This window comes from Panthera tigris, chromosome C2 (assembly GCF_018350195.1).
Source record: "Panthera tigris isolate Pti1 chromosome C2, P.tigris_Pti1_mat1.1, whole genome shotgun sequence".
NCBI lineage: Eukaryota > Metazoa > Chordata > Mammalia > Carnivora > Felidae > Panthera > Panthera tigris.
Window position 1 is genome coordinate 128,871,423 of NC_056668.1, and position 24,278 is coordinate 128,895,700.

Genomic DNA, 24,278 nt, shown 5'->3' on the forward strand with positions numbered 1-24,278 from the left:
CTAGCAAATAGTCTGGTCCAGAGAGTCCAAGATGGCTTCACTTCCCGTGATTGTTGCCTGGAATGTCCACACATAACCTTTCCAGTCTGGCAGTCCCATGTGAGGTAGTAGGTTTCCTTACATAGTGGCTGAAGTCTCCCAGACAGACTGTTCCACGACACAGGAAGTGGAAGCTGCCATTCTCGCAAGTCCCGGACTCAGAAACTAGCACAGTGTCATATCTGCCGTAGTCTACTGGTTAAAGCAGTCACAGAGCCCAACCAGATTCAAGGGGAGGAGTCATAAACAGGCGGGAGTCATGGTTGTGCAACCCATGAAGAACCCCAAGTGCTCAACACAAAAGGGCTCTGTGGTTGTGGTTTAATGCTCTGTTGCCATCTTGAGATTCTTTACAATTTTTGAACAAAGGGCAACACGTTTTCATTTTACACTGGGTCCCACAAATTATATAGCCTGTCCTCATAAACTTCACTTTACAATAAAAGGAGTAATTAAAAAATTTGTAGCCATCTTTCATTAGTCATAAGCTGTTTGCCAGAGACTTTATTCCTTACCATACTTCTGTATTCAAAGTTATACTTTCTTAAATTATTTAAAAAAAATTTTTTAATGCTTATATATTTTGGAGAGGGAGAGAGAGCGAGCAGAGTAAGGGGAGGAGAGAGAAGGGACACAGAATCCAAAGTAGGCTCTAGGCTCCCTGACATGGGCTTCGAACTCATGAACAGTGAGATCATGACCTCAGACAAAGTCGGATGCTTAACCGACTGAGCCACCCAGGCACCCCCAAAGTTATCCTTTCAAAATTCAAACTGAGGTATGTAGGTTAAATTCAGCATAAAGAAGAAAAACAAATTATGATGTTGAAAATTAGACTTAACATTAGACTAAATTCTGTGATGTTTTACAATTAAGAAATAGGTTGAAAACCAACCACGCTATTATGCTGAGTACCTGCTTGTACTCTAGATCTGATCACCTCTGGGCTCACCCAGTTAGGTGGCTTAGTCATTAACCAACAGTTATCCAAGGTCAGTATGCATGCAGTATACACAGTGTCCTTGATGAGAAAGGCAGCTAATAATTACTATATGGGGAAAGGAAAAGTCTCCATGATCTCAGCAAACTTGGATTTGTGTTTTGGGGCATCTGTCGAAACTATTTAAAGGTTAACAAGGAAGGCAGAGACAACTCGCATGCTTTTTGAGAACTCAGCCACATTTAACATCTCTTTGGGTCATCAGTCATTTGTGCTACATTATGTTTCCAGCAGGAGCTCAATAAGGGTTGCTGGGATGAATCTAAGCAACAAATGGCATACCAACAATAACAAAAACAACTACTGAAAGACCAAGATTGATAGACACAATGAATGAAGAACAAGGTCAGGAAAAGTTAAGTATAGTACTTTGCACATGGGGGGCAAGGATTACGGAGTTGAAACTACTGATATGATCAACTCAAAAGGTATAATTATCCAGGGCAAGTTTCTAAGGGAAAGAAGGTAGATGTTGAAAGAGATGGAACTTGGCAGATAGTACTGAAAGGAAATAGAAACCCTATTGGCTTGAGGAGTACAAAATTAGCCCGACTAGGATAGAGTAACGTGGGTAGAGGGATGTTACTGGATAGATGAGAAGTGAAGAAAGGAGAGACTCATTGCTTCAGGCAGTCAGTACCAGGATGCAGAATCTGAATTCACTCCACAAGCTGTGGGAAGTTTACTGCAGTTTGTTACTGGTTTAAAGGGGATGGGTGATGGCTTTTTATTTTATATGCAAGAATAATAATGGAAGTCTTCAACTGAGCTACATTCCAAAGAAGGTGCAAGATTAAGATGCAGAATTTTTCAGAGGAGGTGGTCAGAAACCTAGTGAATGATCCTTAAAGCACTGATCCACATTGAGGGTACAAGGATTGGAAATTAGAGATCAGAAGGGACTTTAAAAGGGAGAGAGTTCCTGAGGTACTGGGATGGTAGTAATGATTCCCTTAATCTCAGAAGACAACCTGAAGACTTAATATGTGTCTCCTGGAGTTTGAAGAACCGTAATGGCCTGGTGTCTGATTCCCTCCTGATGAAAATCTAAAGGGTAAGAGAAAGGATGACTAGCTACTTTGGTGGAGAATTGGCTTGCGCTCCCAGAGTTCTTCAGGGAAAAGATTGTGGTACATCTACTGTGGTAGATGTGATGACTGCAAGACTTGTTCCTCCAGCCACTGGAAGTGATACCTGCAGAGAGCCCTCAACTATGAGTCTCCATGGGGATTGCTTTGGCTGGAGAGAGCTTGCTGATGACTGGCTGGTATGAGGGTATAAAATCCCAGCCCTGCACCCCAATTTAGGACCACTCTACAGGGCCATTCCAGCATCAGAACTCTCTGAGGCCTGACTGAGGCCTCCACTGAGATGCAGCAAAGCTCAACTTCTGCTGCTGCGCAAACGTGCTTCTTTCCCTTACTTTCCAGGTGTTGATCCCAAGGACACTCCCTAATAAACATCTTGCATGGCTGTCTCCATCTCAGAGTCAGCTTCCCAGGAAACCTGACCTGTAACACCTGTGGATCAGATGTGGGCCTCTGGGTCAAGTGAACCAGTGGATTATCTTGGATCTGAACAAACATCAGCAGAGAGGATGTTTAATGTATCACTGGATTCCAGCTGGGGAAAGAGTGAGCAACAGCTTGAATAGAGCCACACCAGCCTGGGTCAAGGTTTTTAATTATGAGGGGGAGAGGGGTCTTTGAAAAACCTAACAAAAGTACCCGTGAGGAAAAAAGGCCAACTTTTAACAGTTTACCAAGTCCAAAGAGTACCAACATACAGTTCACAGGAGTGTCAGTCAAATACTTTCTTGTCTTCTCTCCCAGGCCTCCCAACCTGGAGAGGTTAGAAGCCCGAGTTAGCAGGCGCAGGGGCAAGAACCCAAGATAGGGTAAAAGACGTCAACCCTACCCCTTCCCTGACTTTATTTAAAACAGTTCCCCCATCTTCTGAAAATTTTCATATCACCTAGAGCCCACCCTCGCCCCAAATACCGTAATACTCTTATCTTTCCCTTTATTTGGTGATATGCCCCACAGCTCCTTTGATGTGCAGTCTCTAAAATCCGTACAAAAAGTCAAAAAACCTCACCTTGTCTAAAGATTGTCCCTGGTGGTCTCAGGCTGTAAAGTCTAAAAGCTTTTTCTTGTGTGGTACTATGTCTTGCTGGCCATTCCAACTACTTGCATACTGTGAAACACAGAGTGACAGGTACACAGCAGGCGCTCAGTACGTTTCTCAGATTTCCCAACTGCCTTTGGAGAGGAGCGCTGGGTCTCCCACGGCGGCAGAACAGGAACTGCAGCCGCTAAGGTAGAGCAACCCGGGACCCTGCCAGCTGTGAGGCACGCCCTCGTCAGGGGGCCTGGGACCGAGAAGACCCTGCTGAGAGGAGCCATGCACGCGCTAGTCCGTAGCCCTGACTTAGTACAGTATAGGTCCCGCACGCGCGGCCGTCCATCTTTCTTTCTGCCCCGCCCCGCCCTCCTGCCACGCCCCATCCATCCCGCCCCGCCCGCCTTGAGCTCTGCCCCGCCCCGTCCTGCTGCCCCTCCCCATCCGTATCACACCGCCCGCCCCGCACGCCTTGCGCTCCGCCCCTCCCCGTCCTGCTGCCACGCCCCATCCCGTTCGCCCCGCCCGTTCGCCCTGCCCTGCCCCTTCTTGCTGCCCCGCCCTGTCTCTTTCGCTGCGTCCCGCCCCCTTCTGGTACCCCGCTGGCTGGTAGGGGCGGCCTCAGGCGTAATGGGGACGGCCTCGTCGCTTGTGAGCCCCGCTGGCGGGGAAGTGATAGAGGACACGTATGGGGCGGGCGGCGGCGAGGCCTGCGAGATCCCGGTGGAGGTGAAGCCCAAGGCCCGCCTGCTGCGCAGCTCGTTCCGCCGCGGCGCTGCAGCAGCAGCGGCAGGGGCCGGGCCCGGGTCGCTGCCCCGTGGAGCGGGCGGCGGCGGGCTGCTGGGAGCTAGCTTCAAGTCTACCGGCTCGTCCGTGCCGGAGCTGGAGTACGCGGCGGCCGAGTACGAGCGGCTGAAGAAGGAATACGAGATCTTCCGGGTCAGCAAGAATCAGGAGTTGTTGTCTATGGGCCGCCGCGAGGCCAAGCTGGACACGGAGAACAAGCGGCTGCGGGCGGAGCTGCAGGTAACGCCCGGCCCGCGTGCGCGGCGGGGGCAGTTGGGACGCCCCCCCCCCACCCCGCCCCGCCCCGCCCCGCCCCGCCCGCGCCCTGCCAGGCTGGGCTTTGGACGCCTGACTCCGTCCTTCGTCCATCCTGCCCCCCCCTCTCTAAACCAAGTAGTTTTGAAAGTTGGCTAGGAACCGCTCTGCATTTTAATTTGAGAGGCACATTCTCTTGGGGTCTAAACTGATTTCCTTAACTAATCCGCCCCTTTTCTATTTCTGGTTCATTCATTCAGACACCTTGAAACAATTAACCTGAAAGTGTCCTGAAGCAGCAAATGCCAATCTGCAGGGGGTTCCAGGGAAGTAGGTTAACCCAGGGCTCAGAGACACACAAAAGATTTTGGTGGCATCTGTTGAAGCCAACTCATCAAATTCCCTAGGAGTTTTTAACTCCACTCCCCGCCCCCTTAAATATATCTCTCAGTTTCTTCGTGTGGAGCTCTTGAGTTTTAATGATCTTGAAGTGAATTTTTCTGGAAACCTGATTTTCACCATCCTAACTGCTTTGATTGAAAACATTCCCTAGGTGTAGTCAAATGCTCTTAATGCACTTGACTAATTTACTCAGAAAAACAATTATTGCGTGGTCTCCCTCTAGTAGATGTGTTTTGACTCATGAAAATGGTATGTAAAGCAAGAGGTTGCTTTTCTGTGAGCAAAGTTGTCAGACTTTGTGTCATCTGTTTTAGGCCTCTCTGAGGGTTGTGGTTTTACTCTTTTTTTTTTTTTTTTTTTTTTTTTTTTTAACTGTGGAAGAGACTTCTAGACAGCCCAAGTGTTTCTGGGCTCATCACAGTAGGAATTGAATAAATACCTCACACTGATTTTTCTGAGAAGAGCCTTCTTCAGGGGCACCTGGGTGGCTCAGTTGGGTAAGCGGCCAACTTTGGCTCAGGTCATGTTCTCAAGGTTCATGAGTTCCAGCCTGGCATCCAGCTCTATGCTGACAGCTCAGAGCCTGGAGCCTGTTTTCAGATTCTGTGTCTACCTCTGCCTCTCTCTCTTCCTCGTGGCCCCCAAACATAAACAAACATTAAAAAAAAAAAAAATCCTCCTTCCTTCTAGACTAGGCACCTTTCCTAGTAGCTGTTGTAAAATTAGACTGTTATCTGGGAAGAATTACTTACCAGCCTATCTGTTGTCTTACCAGTTTTCCTACTGGGCAGTCTTTTTTTTTTTTTTTTTTTTTTTAATTTTTTTTGAATTACTTACCAGCCTATCTGTTGTCTTACCAGTTTTCCTACTGGGCAGTCTTTTTTTTTTTTAATTTTTTTTTTTTCAACGTTTTTAACTTATTTTTGGGACAGAGAGAGACAGAGCATGAACGGGGGAGGGGCAGAGAGAGAGGGAGACACAGAATCGGAAACAGGCTCCAGGCTCCAAGCCATCAGCCCAGAGCCTAACGCGGGGCTCGAACTCACGGACCGCGAGATCGTGACCTGGCTGAAGTCGGACGCTTAACCGACTGCGCCACCCAGGCGCCCCTCCTACTGGGCAGTCTTAATGCGCTTGCATTGTATAAAATGGACTTAACGAATTTCAGATACCTGATTTCATGCATCGAAGCTATTGTCTAATGGACGCTGCACATTGGAAATGGCTGTGAGATGGGGGGTAGCAAAGAAGGCTGGACCAACCAGGGCAGAGTGCAGTAACGGCTGACAAAAGCCAGTCTCAGGTTCCTCCTGTTACCTTATGTAGTAGTTCTGAAAGTTGAGTAGAATCCACTATGCATTTTAGTATTATCTTGAGGTCTAAACTGATTCCTTAACTAACCCACCCATTTTTTTATGCAGCCTTTTTGATTCCTTTCTCATATATCTAGGCATTAAAAAAAACCCTCTTCCATATTTATTTAACCCATTCAGTCATACACTTACTGGAGGCCTTCAATGTTACAGGCACCAAGGGGGCTCTGGGGATAGCAAAATGAGAAAGACATGGAGCCAGGAAGTGCCTGGTCACACAGAATTAATTATCCTTCAAGTTAAGACTTACAAACTATATACTTTTTGTTTTTTTACAGATGGGAAAACTGTGCCATAGGGAAAATTAAGAGTTTGACACAGTATTTCAATTTCAATTCACAGTACTAATTTCCATTAAAAGGTTAACACTGAAGTGTCTTCATTTATTATAGTTAAGAATGTTTGCATTTTTTTTCGTGATTCATTATGTGTTTGAATAAAATGGCACTATGTAGTTCTTGATAACTGGTAAAATAGTAAGTAGATTGGTACAGTTCTAAGGTATGTGTGTAATATATATGTAAGATATTGAAAAATTTGAGAGGAATACTATTTTTGTTAGAAATAACAAGGTCAGTTATTTCAGGCGCTTCAAAAAACGTATCAGAAGATACTTCGGGAAAAGGAAAGTGCTTTAGAAGCAAAATACCAAGCAATGGAGAGAGCAGCAACATTTGAACATGACAGAGATAAAGTGAAAAGGCAATTCAAGGTAAATGCCTTATGTTTTTACCCGCAGAGTGATGCAGAATAAAAACAACATATTTTAAAAGTTTCTATAATGCTGCATGAATAAATAGATGTAGTCCTGAAGGTTCTAAGAACTACAGTAGAGCACTTTTTACATTTTTGAGATGGACCTAGTAAACTTGAGATCATTTCAAGGAAAAAATAAAAAAGTGAGCACTGCAATAGGGATTTGGGGAAAAGAAGTCTTTCCATATGGGGGTAAGGCATTTGGAAATATTTGGGGATGTTTTGTATGGGCGGGCATTACTGGCATCTAGTGGCAGGGAGACAAATTTGCTAAACGTCAGCAGTGCACAAAACAGCCCCACGGCACAGACAGGCCTCCTGCCCAAATTCCAGTGGGTTCCAGTTACAAAACAATAGAGTTACTTTAGTTATTCATCCTACAGGTCAGGACCGAACTGAATATTGGTTTCATGAGTGAAAGATTTTTTGGTTAAGAGTTGATGACACAACCTTTTATTATGGGAGAGGTTTCAAAATTAACATTTGTCTTTTAAAGATTTTTAGGGAGACCAAGGAGAATGAAATTCAGGACTTACTGAGGGCTAAGCGAGAGTTGGAAAGTAAACTTCAGAGGCTCCAGGCTCAGGGAATCCAAGTATTTGATCCTGGAGAGTCTGATTCAGATGACAACTGTACAGATGTTACTGGTAAATTTACTTCCTATTTATAATATTTTGAGTTTTCACTATAGGTGTAATGATATTGTAGAGCCAACGTTGAATCCTTTTAGTTGTGAGTGGTTGCTGTTATAAATAGAATTGCACTTTCTGCCTCTTTCTCAGGTGTTATGACAGCAATTTTCCATGAAGTCCATGACATTGTTAAGAGCCATGTTTTCTTCTGACTTGCACTGCCAACCTCACCCCATAGATTTTCTCTCTCTGGTCTCAGACAGCTCCTTCAGGTCTCACCGTGATATCTCCATTTTGGCTGGGGGAAGACAGAAGGGAATTCATTCCTCTCCTTGAAAGCACAATCTGAAAGGGCCCCTGGGTGGCTCATTTGGTTAAGTGTCCAACTCCTGATTTGGGCTCAGTCTTTGATCTCGTGGTTTGTGGGTTCGAGCCCTGCATCCAGCAGCAGTGCTGGTAGTGTGGAGCCTGCTTGGGATTCTCTCTCAAAGTAAAGAAATAAACTTAAAAAAAAAAAAAAGGAAGGAAGGAAGGAAGAAAAAGAAAGAAAGAAAAAGAAAGAAAGAAAGAAAGAAAGAAAGAAAGAAAGAAAGAAAGAGAGAAGAAAGAAGCACAATCTGATACCGCATTGGCCAGCACTACACTCAGGAAGATTGGAGAGTGTAATCATTAGTAGGAGAGTCATGTATCCACGTAAAGTTGGAAATTCTGTTACTAAAGGAAGAAGGGGAGAATGGATATTGGAGGATAGTTGGTAGTCTCTGTTACATTATTTTTCCACATAATGATAAATTCTTTGCAACCATCCATTAGAATATCTGCATGATATTCCACTAAATGGTTTCCAGGACAGTCCCGTAAGCTATTCAAAAAGTTTATATTCTATAATTAAACATATAAAATATGTTTTTCTAGAAATAAAGCTTGGAGCCATAGAAGGCAAGGGTCTACCATGTTCTAAGAAAATAATAATAAACTGTGACTGATACTGAAAAATGAAAAATATTCTATTGATAAGTGCAGTAGAAAAATGTAGTCACTCTCTCATTTACAGGAACCTGCATTTTATTCTTACAAACTGATTTGGGAGTGAAATATGGCAACTTGACAATTCCCTCTTAGTTTACATTTTAGAACCATTGGAATCTGACCAGCATTCTGGGATTTTTATTACTAACTTTTGAAGGGGAAAAAAATGAAGTGATTCTTAATGGCTTTGAGTGACTAAGAGGATCCTCTTGTTGACCCCACATTAGTCTTAGTGGTTATTTCAGTGTTGACATGTTTTAAAATGTGCAGTGTTTCAAAGCTATTATATCGTAATTGCCTTGGCAAGTTAGTAAGAACAAGTTAGTATTTCCTCCTAGGTCTTTCTTCATATTTTGATTTGAACATAAAGGATACTGAGGGAACATCATTCATTTCACATTCAAAGACCTACAAATAATAATCTCATTTTTGCCAGATATTAAGTCCAAATACTAGTATATGCATATTTAGTCAAAGATGCTGTGTTCATAAGCACCAACTGATTCAGACATTAATTTTATTTCTCTGGAAGTTTAAAGAGGGGGCACTCTTTACATCCTTAGCTTACATCCTAATGAATTACCAATGTTAATTACAGGTGTGCTAGTAATAGTCTTCCTTTTAAATTCTTTCCTTCAAATTTTACACTGATGCCTAAATTATACGGTTAGAAATCTTGTTTAGAATTTTTGTATGGGGATATTTTTAACTTCTCACAGTTGTTACAGTTCCTTTGGTTACTATATCGTTTATTTCTTTTCATCTTTCTCTCTTTAGTCCCCTCTTTGAGTTTGAGATGACAACCAGAATTATGCTAACCAGCACCTTAGAAGTTGCCAAAAGTTGGTGACAAAGTACTTTCAAAATCATTAAAGATTGAATATTTGGATATTTGTTGTATGTAATATTATAGTTGTTGTTTTTTTAATTAGAAATCCTGTGTAGTACATGTGATAAGTTTTTGAACATTCAGTAATTTGGTTTTCACAAGATAAAATCTCTTGCATTTATAGCTGCTGGAACCCAGTGTGAATACTGGACTGGAGGAGCTTTGGGAAGTGAACCTTCCATAGGGAGTATGATCCAGCTTCAGCAGTCCTTCAGGGGTCCTGAGTTTGCCCATAGTTCTATAGATGTGGAAGGACCCTTTGCAAATGTCAACAGAGGTAACACAAGCCATTTGCCAATTACTTTGGCTAATGGTAATGACTGTTCCTATGCTGTAATCTTGTGTGCTGGGAAAACAACCATCAACCAGGCATGAGATTTTTATTCTGGGTGTCTTCCACCGTCAAACCAGCATGTACTTACCGGTGCTGTCACTGAGCCGGGCTAAGTAAGTTCTGTAATTCACATCAGGATCAGATGGTGTTCCCTGGCCAGACTGACAAATCAGGTTCTAAAAACTTCGCTTCTGGTCTGAATTCTCAGGGGTTTCAGTTGATCATTGAGAGTGTAATATAGATTAACTGAGAAACAGTAGTTTTTAGTCTTTCCCTCTGTGTTTTTGATGCTTTTAAAGGTTAGAGAAGGCTGCAGAATAGAGTACAAAGTTATGCAATGTAGTATCCTTAGTCAGAAGAATATTTTCATTATTTTTATATAATTTGGTGTCCAAAACAGCTCTGAGATCTGTTCAGAATTTCAATGCCAGTGCAGATCTGAGATGTTATAAGTAGCTCTATTTTTTTTTCTTAAACTATAAGATTATCAGCAAAATGAAAAGTGTTCAATTATGCCTTTTGAATTAGCCAAATATGTCTTAAAATGTTCTTTTTCACTAAATAGCATTTCATTTTATGCCATTCTTAAAGTTTCTTTTTGACTTAATATATCTCAAGAATAGTAAGTAGATAAAAGTATAGACCAGCCTGCAAATGTAGGCCCTCCTACAGTTGCAAACTAATTAAACAGCTCAAGTAACATAGGTTCATGATATTGACTGGAACCACTGGTACCTCAGCAAGGACCCTGGGTGACATTGATTACTTTATGCCCAAGGATAGAATTTGAGGTTAAAGAACTGTTTGCCTTCTAATATGTTATTCCAGAAGGTGTGTCATTATTAACGAGTAAGATCAGATTGCATTCTATGTTGCCTGTTGTGTTTTTTCAGACTTTTAAAAGACTTGTAAACATCTTCTCAAATGTTTTTTGATGATTTTTTTTCATGAACTCATGATAAATTTTATTTTTAGATGACTGGGATGTTGCTGTAGCTAGTTTATTACAAGTTACTCCGTTGTTTTCACATTCTCTGTGGAGTAACACTGTCAGATGTTACCTCATTTATACAGATGAAACCCAGCCTGAAGTGGATCTTTTCCTTAAGGTGAGGATATTTATAAATTCTTTATTCACTGATTTAAAATACAAGTTAATATTGTGTCCTATTTATGACACTACTACATCTAAACCAAGTAGTTTACTACCTATCAGATTATATGTCTTAAAGAGCAAGAAGAATTTGGGCTTTTTTTAAGAGAAAATCTTGCTCAGTTTTATCAGTGTATTCAAATAAAGGCTTTGGAACTTAATTCTTATGAATGCTTTATTGTACATTGTGCACAGCGTTTAAGACCCTTGTTGATAGCGCCTGCTTTAGGTAATATCTGCCAGCCCTAGCCTTGAATCTGTTTCAGGTTATAACAAAATTTAATCTTTATCATGGTTTTTAATTTTTCAAGGCAGTCATTGGGGTTAACCTGAGGGAGAGGGCAGGCATACTCCAGCCTGTGGGCCAGATCTGGCCTGCAGCCTGTCTTTATAGGACTGAAAGCTAAAATTGCTTTTTACCTTTTCACATGGTTGGAAAAAAAATGAAAAGATGAATGTTTTATGACATGTGAAAATTATATTAAATTCAAATTTTAGTGTCTATAAATAAGGTTTTACTGGAACACAGCTAGTATTCACTTACATACTATTAAGCTGAACACAGCTTATTCATTTACACACTGTCTATGTCTGCTTCATACTACAATGGCGGAATAAATCACAAGAGACTAAATGGACCCCAAGGACCTCTGCTAAAATATCAAGTCATTAAGCTATTACTAATTTGTAAGAATACTTGCCGTTTACAGAAAAAGTTTGCCTATTACTGTTCTAACTGAATTTTAAATAAATCTGCATGTCACATGCTATACCTGCTATATTAACATTATTGATTAAAAGATTATTGATTAATGAATTTATTTAGCTTTGCTTTTTGATATTGTTCAACTTGGGTTGAGAGATAAAATATTTTGAAAACCAAAGTTTCTACTCACTAACTGAATATAGGTTATTACCAAACTGATGTTGAGGGAATTACTCATTAATTGCATAATAATACTCATCATTACTTAGTAACTTAATTTGTTATAGACCAACATAATTTTTTTATTTATATCTGTTTGCTTTAATGTTCTAATATATCATGGTGGACACTTTTTACAATATAGATTCATGGATTTGGGTTTTCTACTCTTTATAACAATAAAGCAGAAATCATTTATAATAATAATAATGATAATAATAATAACAAAAATAAATACCAAAGGAAATTATCCCAGTATTTTTCTTCCATTGTTTTAGGTTTTATTATGAAATAAATTATTTTCTGAGCTAGGAAACAGCCAAGTTACTAAGCTTATATATTTTTGCTTTAAGGGAAACTTGCCTTTTCTCTTAAAGATTTTCTTTAAAATATGATTATATTTTTAAGTTTTAAATTAAAAAAATATTCAACATAACCTGTTCTAAAGCATGCTTTTTTATTTTAAGTAGTATGAAGCTGACTAGATCTTTAGTTATATAAGCTGTACTTTTATTATGTTTTAATTTCTTGTGTTTTGTTTTGTTTTAATTTCTTTTTAGGACTATTCACCTAAACTTAAAAGAATGTGTGAGACAATGGGATATTTTTTCCACGCTATATATTTTCCAATAGATCTTGAAAATCAATACCTAGCTGTTAGAAAATGGGAAATTGAGAAGAGTTCATTAGTTATTTTATTCATTCATTTAACCTTACCAAGGTAAGCTGAAAATTCTGTCATTTATTACAGGAGTTGTATAGAATTGATCACTTCTTGGCCTTTTGACTAAGATCAAGTGTAGGAGTTGTATAGAATTGAGACTGCCACAAAAAGAATGAAATCTTACCATTTGCAACTACGTGGATGGAACTGGAGGGTATGATGCTAAGTGAAATTAGTCAGAGAAAGACAGAAATCATATGACTTCACTCATATGAGGACTTTAAGAGACAAAACAGATGAACGTAAGGGAAGGGAAACAAAAATAATATAAAAAAAAGGAGGGGGACAAAACAGAAGAGACTCATAAATATGGAGAACAAACTGAGGGTTGCTGGAGGGGTTGAGGGAGGGGGATGGGCTAAATGGGTAAGGGGCATTAAGGAATCTACTCCTGAAATCATTGTTTCACTATATGCTAACTAATTTGGATGTAAATTTTAAAAAATAACATTTTAAATAAATAAATAAATAAATAAATAAATACAAAAAAAAAGAATTGAGATTGCCAAATGAACTTCAAAGATAAGTTCTAATTGCATCCTTATAATCAAAAACAATCCACAAAATTCAATAAATGTTTTGGCTTTTCATACAGAAACAAAGAATTAAGAACTTTACACTGTTTGCATTAACAGGTCCTAATGTTGGCGCCATTAATGCAAAGATCATTTTAATCAGGGGTAGCTAACTATGGCCTTCAGGCCAAATCCAGTCAGCCACCTGCTTCTATAAATAAAATTTTATTGGAACATAGTTATATTCATTTATTTATGTATTTTTATAGCTGCTTTCATACTACAAGAGCAGAGTTAAGTACTGTGGTTACAACAAAGACTGTGTAGCTCATGAAGCCTAAAATGTATACTCACTGGCCCTAATAAAGCAAGTTGGCAACTCCTGATTTCAATAATCTGCATTAACTTTCATTATTTTCTTTCTTCAGATACAAATTGAGAGCTACTTGAACACTTATATAGATGTTAAATCAAGTTTTTAATTCTCTGAGGAGCTTACTACTTAATTCCAGTAAAGTGAGCAATTTTCTTATAATGTGAATATAATTAACACCAATGAGTTAGTCTGCAAATAAAGATTTTTTTTAACCAACTAGATACATAGATAGAAGACAAAATTTATTTAATAAGAGGTTTTCTTTCTACATTTGCTGTCTGATTGGATTTAACCCTTCCAGAGCATTTTTCCTTTTATTGAGGACCAACTCTGACCTCAACTGTGTGCAGATGTGGAGCCCTAGGCTTTACCAGAGACCCTGTAGTGTGATCCATTATTGCTCCTTAAGACTGCCCAGTGGCCAAGGAACCAGTTGGTCAATGAGCCTCCACCCAAACAAGTTTTAAGGATTCTTTCCACTTGATTCCCTTTTACTTGGGGTTCTTTTCCTCCCTTGCCCCTTTTCTTTTCCTGTTATTTTTTTATATTTATTAAGGATATATTCTGTTTTATTATTTAATATCTGGGTAGTATTTTATCTCAGGTAATATGTCATTTGTTGTTTTTCTCTTATTCTCTAATCCTTTAAACCATCTTTTTTTTTCTTTACCTTTTATCCATGTTTAGTTAATAAAATATTGCACATTATTTTTACATTTTTAACATTTATTTCTATCTTTCTCATATTAAATCCCTCTTAATATTTTACCCTTAATCTTTTACCCTTTATCCTTCATTTCTTTCATCTTTTATTACTTTGCTTGGCAGATTTCAGCTTATCTTCTTTAACTAAAATTTTATTTATTTTACATTTTAAAAACTTTATTCTTAAAGAATAAGAATTTTAATTTCTAAAATTTAATCATTTCTTCACCTATGCTTTGCCTTTATTTTGCTTTAATTTTTTCATATTCCATCTGCTGATTATTTTATTTCCTTAATGTTTATTTCATGGCTGTCAAGAAATATGGCAGTAATTGTAGGCTTCACACCGTAAACAAGGGTTGATAGAGCTTTTATTTTTCTCAGGTTGTTCCTTCACTTCTCATGATGACTCCCCCATTCTTCTCAAAAGATGACTCTAGAATCATCATGTCCCCTTAGCAGTACCCAGTAGCCCCATATTCTTCCCTCCCACCAAAGAATTTGAACCAAATCCCAGATGTCATATCATTTCATGTGAGCCCCACGTGTCAATTTTGTAGGGAGTGATTTTGAAATAGCAACATGTGCCTGAACAGTGGCCCATTCTTTAGTATTCACATGCACCACAGACTTTTCTCCCAAAGTAATAACAAAAGAACCAAAATCCAAAAATTATATAGAACATGGTCAGAATGATTTGAACAAGGAAACATTCTTTGGTTTGGTTTGATTGGATTGGCACAGAGATGTATGATAGAACATTACTCTGTTTTGTATTGGGGCTAGTATTTTAATATATTATGTAAATTGTGAATCATGTAATAGCTCTCCCTTGCATACACACACTAATTTGCCTCTCTAGACAATCTTTCAATTAATGCTTTTTAGAAAGGGGAATTGGTTGTAATTTTCCTTGCCGTGTAGAAAACACTGGTAGGTTATTTTAAGATTTTTCTAGAATTTAAATAGGTACCCTGTAGCAAAGTTAGAATTTTTTTTTTTAACCCTGTACTTCAACTAAGATTTTACTAGCCATCTGACCTCCCCCATCTGCCTCTGGATCTTTCTCATACTGTATCTTGGGTATAAAGATTCAGGTCGTTCATTGGATGAGAAAGGCTAATAGACTAGAGAAGAGAAAAATCTTGAAGCACTGGGTTTGATAATAATTGTATTTTAATTTTGAAATTATGTATTTCTAAGTGGAATTAGGTTTCCAGTTATTTGCAAAGTCTCATGAGTCTGGTCCATTATTTTGAGCCATGTTTACAGTATTTTTTGAGAGTTTTTTTTGTTGTTAGATTTGAAAAATTAAAGTTATGTATGCTTTGAGATTCAATTTAATGCAGAATTTATTGTACTTGTTCTGTCTGCTAATGAATGCATTATATTTTCTGGCTAAGCTGGAACAGAGCTATAAAACATCCATTTTTGGAAAGGTGCACTTGTTCTGTCCCTGGGCTTCTGGCCCCTTGTCATTGCTTTAAACTGCCATTATTGACACTTAGGTTGATTGTTTGCTGCCATAGTGCAGTGTAGGACAAGAAATACTGATTTCCAATCTAGCCTTTTATTGGAAGACTGCGAAGAAGCTTTTCTGAAAAACCCTGAAGGCAAACCACGATTAATCTATCATCGCTTAGAGGATGGGAAAGTCAGTTCCAACTCCATCCAGCAATTGATTGATCAAGTTTCTAACCTGAACAAGACCAACAAAGCCAAGGTAAAATTCAGAAGATTATTTTTTTAAGAACCTGGTTGCCCAAGGGAAGTGTTAGAGCAAAGGCCATGAGGTGGGAGTGAGTAAGGGGAGATTAATAGGACAGGTGACTGGGAGCTAAGGGTAAAGAACCTTGGAGATCACTATAGAAACCTTGTTTTTTTTACTGCGAGTGAGATTTTTTTTTTTTTTAACCTGGGGGTTTTTACTTGAATCATTGGAAGACTTTAAGCAGCAGTAGAAGAAATACAATTCTGACAAGGATGTTCTTGGGCTGCCGTGTAGTGGAGGAAGGCAGAGTTGGAGAGCTCTTGCAGTTACCAGGTGAAAGATGCTGGTGGCTTGGACCAGGGTGGAGGTAGAGGAAGTGATGAGAAACAGGAATTGGTAAATTTTGACAGTAGAGCCAATAGACTTAGTTGTCGACTATGAGAAAAAGAAAGGGATAAATAGCAATACACAGCTACAAAGGGTATGATCTATGAGTGGAAAAATCAGATTTTTTCCTGTGCTTTTCTTCCCAAGTGCAGAGTCCTTTTGTCTACTGTTGACCAAGGATCAGTGTAAGAAAGAGCCTTTTCATAGCAACCTCTTCGAAGGGCATTGGGAAAAGCAAAACAGTGAATAAGAGTATGAGAGATTTGACCATTCTTAGATGCATGGTGGGATAATACTTAGAATAGAGATTACAGGCTTTGCCTTACTGCACACTGAGATAACTTAAAAATTCTTACAGTTGTGTTAAGAATACAGTTGAGGGGCACCTGGCAGGCTCAGTCAGTAGAGCATGCAACTCTTGATCTCAGGGTTGTGAATTCAAGCCCCACAATGGGTATAAAGATTACTTAAAAATAAAGTCTTAAAAAAAAAGAATATAGTTGAAAACAACTTGGATTTTGACATTGTTTTTATTTCTCTGTGCCCATTCAAGAAATAAGATCGAATGTGAACACAAGCATTTTTTTTTACATCATTTAATATTGAAAAAGCTTGAGCCCAATGTAACATTAAAGAGCCCAACACAAAATAGTGTATTTTGTTATAATCTCCAGAACCATTTCATTATTTTCTTTAATTACATTAGTATGAGCTTAGTCCACTAGATCCTAAGAGGAAAGATACTGACTTTTCTTTCAGATCTCTATTCTATTTGTAAATTGATTTTTAAAATTAATACGCTAGAGGGATGAATTTATTTTATAAAATAGGAGTAAAATAAGATCTGTCTACCATGATTATAAATGGAAACATAGGATAAACTTCCATTCTGGTTCACTTGATGTGCTTCGTAAAACCATTGCCCTACTCTAATTTTATCCAATAATCATTTACTAGCAACACACATGTTCTTTATAGGTAGGGCATTCTTCTTTCAGAAAACTCAGAAGACTACTGTTTTACATAGCAGAATACCATTTTGCTTTTTTGTTTTATAGAATTATAGTCTTACTATAAAAATTGATTTTGATGTATTTTGAAGGTCATATATATTGAGTGGTATGGATGTATATAAGACAGAATTTGGATAAGTAAGTGAAAAAAGTGTATTTTTTGTTTTATTGCAACACTGTTCCCATTGTTCACAATAAATCCCCTTGTGTGACCTCCAACAGTTTGCATAACTTGCCTCCGTTTCCTCTTCTGTGAAATTGAAGTATTAACAATACCACCTGGTGGCTCAGTCAGTTAAGTGTCCAAGTCTTGATTTCAGCTCAGGTCATGATCTCACATGATTGAGCTCCATGTAGGGCTCTGCCCTAAGCATGGAGCCTGCTTGAGATTCTGTCCCTCCCTCTCCTTTGTCCCTCCCCCTCTTGGGCACGCCCTTTCTCTTAAAAAAAAAAAAATTAAAAGTAATTGTGTCTGAAGATAGTGGACCACCATGGAGACCCTGAGTTTGTCTTATCCCTGAATTGCAGCTAGATCAGCACCAAACCCTTTTGAACACCTAGGAAATTGATCTGAGGATGTCCACTCTCACCACTGATATTCAACATAGTGTTGGAAGTCCTAGCCTCAGCAGTCAGACGACGCAAAGAAATAAAAGGCATCCAAATCAGCAAGGAGGAAGTCAAACTTTCACTCTTCGCAGACAGTGATACTCTGTGGAAAACCCAAAAGACTCCACAAAAAACCTGGTAGAATTGATACACGAATTTAGCAAAGATGCAGGATATAAAATCACTGTGCAGAAATTGGTTGCATTTCTTTTTTTTTTGTTTATTTATTTATTTTGGGAGAGACCGCACAAGTGGGGGAGGGACAGAGGGAGAGGGCCACAGAGGATCTGAAGCGGGCTTTGTGCTAACATCAGCGGCCTGATGCCAACCTTGAACCCACGAGCCATGAGATCATGACCTGAGCTGAAGTCAGATGCTCAATCGACTGAGCCACCCAGGTGCCCCATGGTTGCATTTCTATACACCAATAATGAAGCAGCAAAAAGAGAAACCAAGGAATCAATCCCATTTACGATTGCACCAAAACCATAAAATACCTAGGAATAAACCTAACCAAAGGGTGAAAAATCTATACATTGAAAACTATAGAAAGTTTGTGAAAGAAATTAAAGAAGACACACACACACACAAAATGGAAAAACATTCCGTGCTCGTGGATTGGAAGAACAAATATTGTTAAAATGTCAATACTACCCAAAGCAATCTACATATTCGATGCAATTCCTATCAAAATAACAAGTGTTCTTTGTAGAGCTAGAACAAACAATCCTAAAATTTGTATGGAACCAGAAAAGACCCCCTAATAGCTAAAGCAAGGATGTAGAGAAAAAGGAACCCTTTTGCACAAACTGGTGCAACCACTCTGGAAAACAGTAAGGAGGTTCCTCAAAAAATTAAAAATAGAAACTACCCTATGACCCAGCAATTGCACACTATTAGGTAAATACCTTATCTAGAGGATACAGGAGTGCTGATTTGAAGGGGTACATGAACCCCAATATTTATAGCAGCACTACCGACAATAGCCCAAATGTCCATCAACTGATGAATGGATAAAGAAGATGTGGTATATATGTGTATATATATATAATGGGATATTACTCCGTGATCAAAAAATTAAATCTTGCATCTGTTTGCAACATTGTGGATGGAGCTAGAGTGTATTATGCTAAGCAAAATAAGTCCGTCAGAGAAAGACAAAATACCCTATGATTTCACTCATATGTGGAATTTAAGATACAAAACAGATGAGCACAAGGGAAGGGTAGCAAAAATAATATAAAAACAGGGAAACAAACCATAAGAGATTCTGAAGTACAGAGAACAATTTGAGAGTTGCTGGCAGGGTGTTGGGTGGGGGAAAGGGCTAAAGGGGTGAGAGGTAATGAGGTTGCAATGAGCACTGTGTTATGTGAGTGATGAATCGCTAAATTCTGTTCTTGAAAAAAAAAAATGTAATAGTGTCTCTCTCATTGGATTGTTGTGAGGACAGATGAACTAATATGTAAAGTATTACATAGGATAATCCCTGACATATAACTTCTATAGAAGTATTTACCATCACCACCTCCTCCTGTTATTGTTTTTTTCATGTTGTTGTTGAACTTTTTTCTTTTTTCCAGATCATTGATCACTCTGGAGATCCTACAGAAGGAGTATATAAAATTTATATTTATGTGGAAAAGATTATTAAACAGGTAAAAATATGCATTCCTTGTAAGATTTCATCTAAAATATTCTAAGGGGTGCCTGGCTGGCTTGCTCAGAAGAGCATGCAACTCTTGATCTCAGAATTGTGGGTTGGAGTCCCATGTTGGGTGTAGAGCCTAGTTAAAAAAAATTTTTCTTTCTAAGACTGTTTTCCATAAAGTTGGGTCTTCCAATGAAAACAACTTATTTGTGTTTTTGAAAATAATACCGGGGGGGGGGGGGTGGTGGAGAAAATAATACCTGGGAAAGTGCCACTGTTTCTGGTGGTTGTCTATCCTGTGGTATTGTCATCGTATTACTAGTACTATGTATTTTTTTAAATTATTGTTTTAAGTTTATTTATTTATTTTGATAGAGAGACCACATGAGCAGGGGAGGGACAGAGAGAGAGAATCCCAAGCAGGCTCTGCACTGCCAGTATAGAGCGCAATGTAGAGCTCAAACCCACGAACTGTGAGATCATGACCTGAGCCAAAACCAAGAGTCAGATGCTTAACCGACTGAGCCACCCAGGTGCCCCAAGTACCATGTATCTTTATCTGTCATTTGTTTCACAAAGCTATTTGATGCCTCAATACCTGATAAGTGTACAGTAGATTGCAAAAGTGCCAGGTGAAAAGTATAAGTATTTCAGGGAAGATGTTTATCTTATTCAAGGTTTTGTGTGCACCTTGAACTTTTATAAATTAGAAAAACCTTTTTCAAATTTATCCACTACATTATCCCTACAACACAGAGGGGTGAAATCATATCTCTAAGAGTCTGAGGTCATGGATCATAGTAAGTGTCTCAGGCTGAAAGTGTCTGTGATATCTCAAGTATTAACTTGTAAATTTATGTGAGTTCTATATTCTGCTTAATGTTATACCTGTGTTTATTTTTAATATAAAAAATTATTTTAAATTATATATCCTCTAAAATGCTAGTAATGAGGGGCACCTGTGTGGCTCAGTTGGTTAAGTGTCCGACTTCAGCTCAGGTCATGATCTCTCAGTTCATGAGTTCGAACCCCACGTCGGGCTCTGTGCTGACAGCTCAGTCTAGAGACTGCTTCAGGTTCTATGTCTCTGTTTCTCTCTGCTCCTCCCCTGCTCATGCTCTATCTCTCTCTCTCAAAAATAAATAAACATTAAAAATAAATAAATGAATAAATAAATGCAATGCTAGTAATGAGAATAAAAAGAAAAAGAACCCTTAAAGAACCCACACCCTTAAAGTAAAATGGGCGCACTAGAAAGATGTACCACGTTTAGCCTGCAGTTGCCCATACCTGCGGACACCCCTGCAGGGACCTGGGATTCTATTTGGGAAGTTAGGGATTAGATTACTTTTTCTAATTAATTTGTATTAAAAGTATGGAGATTTGTTATCAGAGAAAAAGAATGAGCTCGAGAATATAATGATATGACTTCTGGCAACACATTTTGTACAGTGTTCTTTAGTATAAAAATTGACGTCAATTTTTATCTTCTCAACAATCTTGTGAATTTTAGGACCACAGTTAAATAAAATTAATTGAGCAGAATAAATGGCAGCAAAGGAAAGTGGACATATTTGCCATCTTTACTGTTTGAGGAACAACATATTTTCAGTGATATAAAGACTATAAATCACAACACAAATATTTGATATCAAGAAACCCAATCTTAGGAATTAAATTCTTACAAAAATGTAAAGCAGCATATTTTTAAGCATTATCACAATTTTTAAAATTGTTTCCCAGATAGATATAAATGAATATTATGTAACATTTTTCAGAAAATAGATCCCTGAGGAGTCAGATGCTCTGCTTTTTTTTTTTTTTTTTTTTAAGAGAGCATGCACTACCAGGGTGGAGGAGGGAGGGACAGAGGGAGAAAGAGAATCTTAAGAAGGCTCCACACTCAGTCTGGAGCCTGACACAGGGCTCAATCCCACAACCCTAAGATCATGACCTGAGCTGAAATCAAGAGTCAGAGGCTCAATTGACTGAGCCATCCAGGTGTCCAGTTATTTTTTAATGTAAGCTCTGCACCCAGTGTGGGGCTTGAACCCATGACCCCAGAATCAAGAGTCACATGCTCTACTGACTGAGCCAGTTGGGGGCCCCAAATGCCCTTCTATTTTTAATAAAAGAGAAAGATCTTTGTGTTTATCATTTTAATATGTCTTTATTTTTAAACTCATGTTTTTTTATGGTTTTATATTTATTCTTGTTGGTAGTATACGAAGGCCATAGGTTTGGACTTGTCCCCCTCAGTAAGTGAAGGCCACCTTAGGCCTGTGTGCTAACACTGCTACAAGATGTTTAAGTTCTTTGTTCCCTTTTGTGTGCTTGCTCTTGGTGTTCAGGACATCCTGGGCTTTGAGAACACAGACATGGAGACTAAGGATTTGGGCAGTGAAGATTCTATTCCAGAAGAAGATGATTTTGGTGATGTTCTGTGGGACATACATGATGAACAAGAGCAAATGGAAACTTTCCAACAGGCTTCAAATTCAGCCCACGAATTGGGATTTGACAAAGTGAGCATTTGGAGTATTGTTCCAACAAAGATCAGTCACCACTTAAGACTCTGTTATGATTGTGGTTTTACCTAAATATAGTCAAGGTTCATAATTGTTAGTGTTTGTCCTCGCGGCTTGATTATCCATATTGAGGCATTTGCTTAACTTTGTATCATATGAAAGAAAAGTGAGGTTCAACTATATTTATGAACATCAAACATTTTTAGTTACAGATGAGGACTTATCAACTACATGTTCTTTATGCTACCATCTGAAGTTCACCAAACCAAGCTTAGGATAGCTAAGAAACTTGATAAAACTCGTAAGGCTCTCTATTCTTCCAAGGCTTGGAGGAATCAAAATGTCAAACATTCAGGAAACAACACAGTAGTTAATGCAATAGGCTGATCAGTTCATTAGCATCCTCAGATATCTAAACAGATTAATGGAACTTGAAGTACACAATCTATGTCCAAATTCAAAAAAATTAATAATATTTAAAAATTAATGTAAGAATGAATGTTTTAAAGAATATTATCCTAGCTGTCACTAGCAGCAGTATTTGCATAGAAATTTTATAATTGAGACTGTCTGTGTTTATGTCCTGGTTCCACCATTTCCTAACTCTGGATTGTGATCATTACTAAGCTCTGACCTTTGACTTCCTTGTCTGTAAAATGAGATTTAGTAGTTTACCTACCTGACAGGGTTGTTGGGAGGACTCAGCCAGGTAAAGCATGTCGACCACTTGGCACAGTACCTGGCACATGATGAATGTAACTATATAGCATATAAAATATGCTATTTTATAAGAGAGGTATTGCTATCATTATTTCATAATTGAAGAACCTAAAGTTCATGTTACAGTTTGCCTAAGAGAGCACACATGGAGTAGACTGCAGATCTGGGATTTGAACCTAGATCTTCTGGCTCCTAATCCTATGCTCTTTCTTCTATGGCAAGTAGTCTGAACTTGGGAACCATGGTTTTATAAATGGGCTTTATGTGGGAACATGAACTAAGTTGTTAGGATTTACAGGGTTCTAAATCAATGAAGTCTTTTGCTTTTTGAGACGCACCATTGCTATCAGAATAATTTGAGTTCCTGGGGAATATATTCTGTGTTCATAATATGGCAAACAAAAATTGATTGAAAAACTATACCAGGGGCGCCTGGGTGGCGCAGTCGGTTAAGCGTCCGACTTCAGCCAGGTCACGATCTCACGGTCCGTGAGTTCGAGCCCCGCGTCAGGCTCTGGGCTGATGGCTCGGAGCCTGGAGCCTGTTTCCAATTCTGTGTTTCCCTCTCTCTCTGCCCCTCCCCCGTTCATGCTCTGTCTCTCTCTGTCCCAAAAATAAATAAAAAACGTTGAAAAAAAAAATTTAAAAAAAAAAAAAAAAAAACTATACCAAATAGTAACTTATTGTAGTTGTTAGAAATGTCTGCTTCCCTAAAGCTAACCACAAGCTACTTATTACAAATTCTTTTAATTCCTTATCTGCTGTCATTTAGACCACTGGTACATTTAATAACATCTCAACCCCCAAGATAACTTTGCCAAGTCCCCAGTAAATACTGAGGTATTTTGGTTTTCTGAGTGTGGCCTTTTTATCTCTGAACAACTTTTTAGTGTCTGGGGAAAGCCTGAGATATATGGGTTCTTGGACTTTGCCGAGAGCTCACTTAATTTCAGAAAGATCTCAGGTAGGCAGTCTGTCCTAACCTGATTCTCCGTGGCAGGTTGGGAGACTCAGATAAAGGGCCCACACAAAACTGCTCTTGTTTGGACCCATTTTCAGAAATCTCTGGAAACCGTGGGGGTGTGTAGGATGGTGTTCTTCTGACCAGCAGACTGAGGATGCCTGCTGACTCCCTCAAAGCCTTCTGTGATACTTTCTGTGGTTTAGGGAATACAGGATAAAACATTGGCCTTCCTGCAGCATTCTGCAAAACCTGAATGTTGTAAAACCCAATGGGGATCTTAAGTGTTGTCTCTCATCCGTTAATTTATAGCAGCACTATGTGTAGAAAAAATTGGGACTCATTCTTAGTTTACTATTTTGGGCATATTTAACCAGCCATAAAAATAAGCAATTATGAGGATGCTGTTGACTAAAAGTAGATTTCATTTTCTCATGCAGCTTTTCTCTAATGATTTCAGAGGATGATCAGAAGTTGACTCTAGTATTATAAGAGGTGTATGCTTCCTTGCAATTTAAATTCATTTTTGTTTCTAGTATTACCAACGGCTTAATGATCTAGTGGCGGCACCAGCACCAATTCCACCCCTTCTTGTATCTGGAGGACCAGGTTCTGGAAAGTCCCTTCTTTTATCAAAGTGGTATGATGCAGTGCAATTACATTGTTACCATTGTCATCATTCGA

General features: G+C 38.8%; 1 protein-coding gene across 6 annotated transcripts in view; it reads left to right on the forward strand.

Annotated features, from left to right (window-relative positions):
* The first annotated feature begins 3,727 nt into the window (after window positions 1-3,727).
* NPHP3 (nephrocystin 3) overlaps window positions 3,728-24,278 on the forward strand; it is a 43,368-nt gene continuing 22,817 nt past the window's right edge. For 4 of the 6 annotated variants that reach the window (XM_042999017.1, XM_042999016.1, XM_042999018.1 and 1 more), the window contains exons 1-10: window positions 3,728-4,186; window positions 6,563-6,688; window positions 7,229-7,379; window positions 9,407-9,559; window positions 10,592-10,725; window positions 12,255-12,415; window positions 15,581-15,737; window positions 19,318-19,392; window positions 21,737-21,910; window positions 24,131-24,234. In XM_042999017.1, coding sequence (XP_042854951.1) covers window positions 3,791-4,186; window positions 6,563-6,688; window positions 7,229-7,379; window positions 9,407-9,559; window positions 10,592-10,725; window positions 12,255-12,415; window positions 15,581-15,737; window positions 19,318-19,392; window positions 21,737-21,910; window positions 24,131-24,234 — 1,631 coding nt within the window. In that variant the 5' untranslated portion in view covers window positions 3,728-3,790. Of the gene's footprint in view, window positions 4,187-4,303; window positions 4,853-5,657; window positions 5,907-6,562; window positions 6,689-7,228; window positions 7,380-9,406; window positions 9,560-10,591; window positions 10,726-12,254; window positions 12,416-15,580; window positions 15,738-19,317; window positions 19,393-21,736; window positions 21,911-24,130; window positions 24,235-24,278 lie in introns of those variants that run through there. The other 2 variants (XM_042999020.1, XM_042999021.1) reach the window with 2 other exon arrangements.